The sequence below is a fragment of the Homarus americanus genome, unplaced genomic scaffold (assembly GCF_018991925.1).
Source record: "Homarus americanus isolate GMGI-L3 unplaced genomic scaffold, GMGI_Hamer_2.0 scaffold32583, whole genome shotgun sequence".
NCBI lineage: Eukaryota > Metazoa > Arthropoda > Malacostraca > Decapoda > Nephropidae > Homarus > Homarus americanus.
Genome location: NW_024713129.1, coordinates 19,934,118 through 19,935,214, shown reverse-complemented (window position 1 = coordinate 19,935,214; position 1,097 = coordinate 19,934,118). Strand labels below are relative to the sequence as shown.

Genomic DNA, 1,097 nt, shown 5'->3' with positions numbered 1-1,097 from the left:
TTTCTATTTGCACATATATTTGAAAAATTATGCATACAACATTGAAATCTTGTTTTCGTTGGATGATTAATGACAGATTATGTGGTAGGTGAAGCACTGCTTCTGAGTGGTTGGTGTAGGGGTCGACAGTGTAATAGGTGTAACAGTTGACAGTCCAGCTCAGTAGTGGGTGTAGTGGTCAGGTGCCGCGGCTGCAGCTGCTGCCTGCCTCTCGAAGGTCCTGAAGAACTGAGCCTTAGCGGCGGCCACCTCAGGAGTGTCCCGGACCAGGCCGGGGGTGACGTTGTAGGTGGTATGGGGTACACCATAGGAGTGGGAGGGGACGACAGGGGTGTAGGTGTTGACAACGGGACCGTAGGCGACGGGAGGAAAGGAGGCGTAGCCTGGAGTACCATAACGACGGGAACGAATAGTGTCCACCTGGTTCTGGTAGGCCCTGAAGAAAGCATTCTTAGCGGCGGCGACTTCGTAGGTGTCGGAGACAGGGATGACTCTACCGTCGACGCCGGCGGGGACGGTGGCAGCCACAGGACCCGTCCACCTGGGCTGGACGGGGACGCCGTAGTGGTGGCCATGGTTGATGGCCTGATAGGTGGAGGCGGAGCACACGCCCATCACTGCCAAAATAACCTGAGGGAAGGGGGACAGTTTAGCCATTTAGGGTCGACATAAATGACAGCAATATTTTCCTTGGTTAATCGCAAATGAAAGAAACAACAGCGAAATTCGTCCTAAGATTAAGTCTTAATAAGCTACACCATAGTCTTAATCTTTGAATGATCTAATTTTGATTCTATAATCTTAAGTAATGAAGATCATTTCTTTATAGATTTTTTTTTCATTATACGTCCAAGATTCTATACAGGCGATGGATGGTGGAGAGAATATAACTTAGAATTGATCACATAGAGGAACTCAAGAGGGAACACCTAATGCATATACTGAGGAGGACCCGAGTACTCCAAGAGCCTTCAGGGCACAACACCAGCGATGATAGTTACCAGAGTCCTCATGTTGACTGTGTGTGAGGTGAGAGCCAGACTGTGCCTGGTGCAGCTCCTCACTCTCTATTTATACGTCACCCATGACCCGCCCTC

The 1,097-nt window shown here is 49.6% G+C and overlaps 1 protein-coding gene across 1 annotated transcript; it reads right to left on the bottom strand.

The window, feature by feature from the left end:
- Positions 1–1,076, bottom strand: LOC121868987 (cuticle protein CP1499-like). The gene is made up of 2 exons (XM_042370041.1): positions 1,002–1,076; positions 1–630 (listed from the first exon to the last, which is right to left on the bottom strand). Exons 1-2 carry the CDS (start codon positions 1,011–1,013, stop codon positions 160–162), a joined length of 483 nt encoding a protein of 160 aa, XP_042225975.1. The 5' UTR covers positions 1,014–1,076; the 3' UTR covers positions 1–159.
- Between the last annotated feature and the right edge of the window lie 21 nt (positions 1,077–1,097).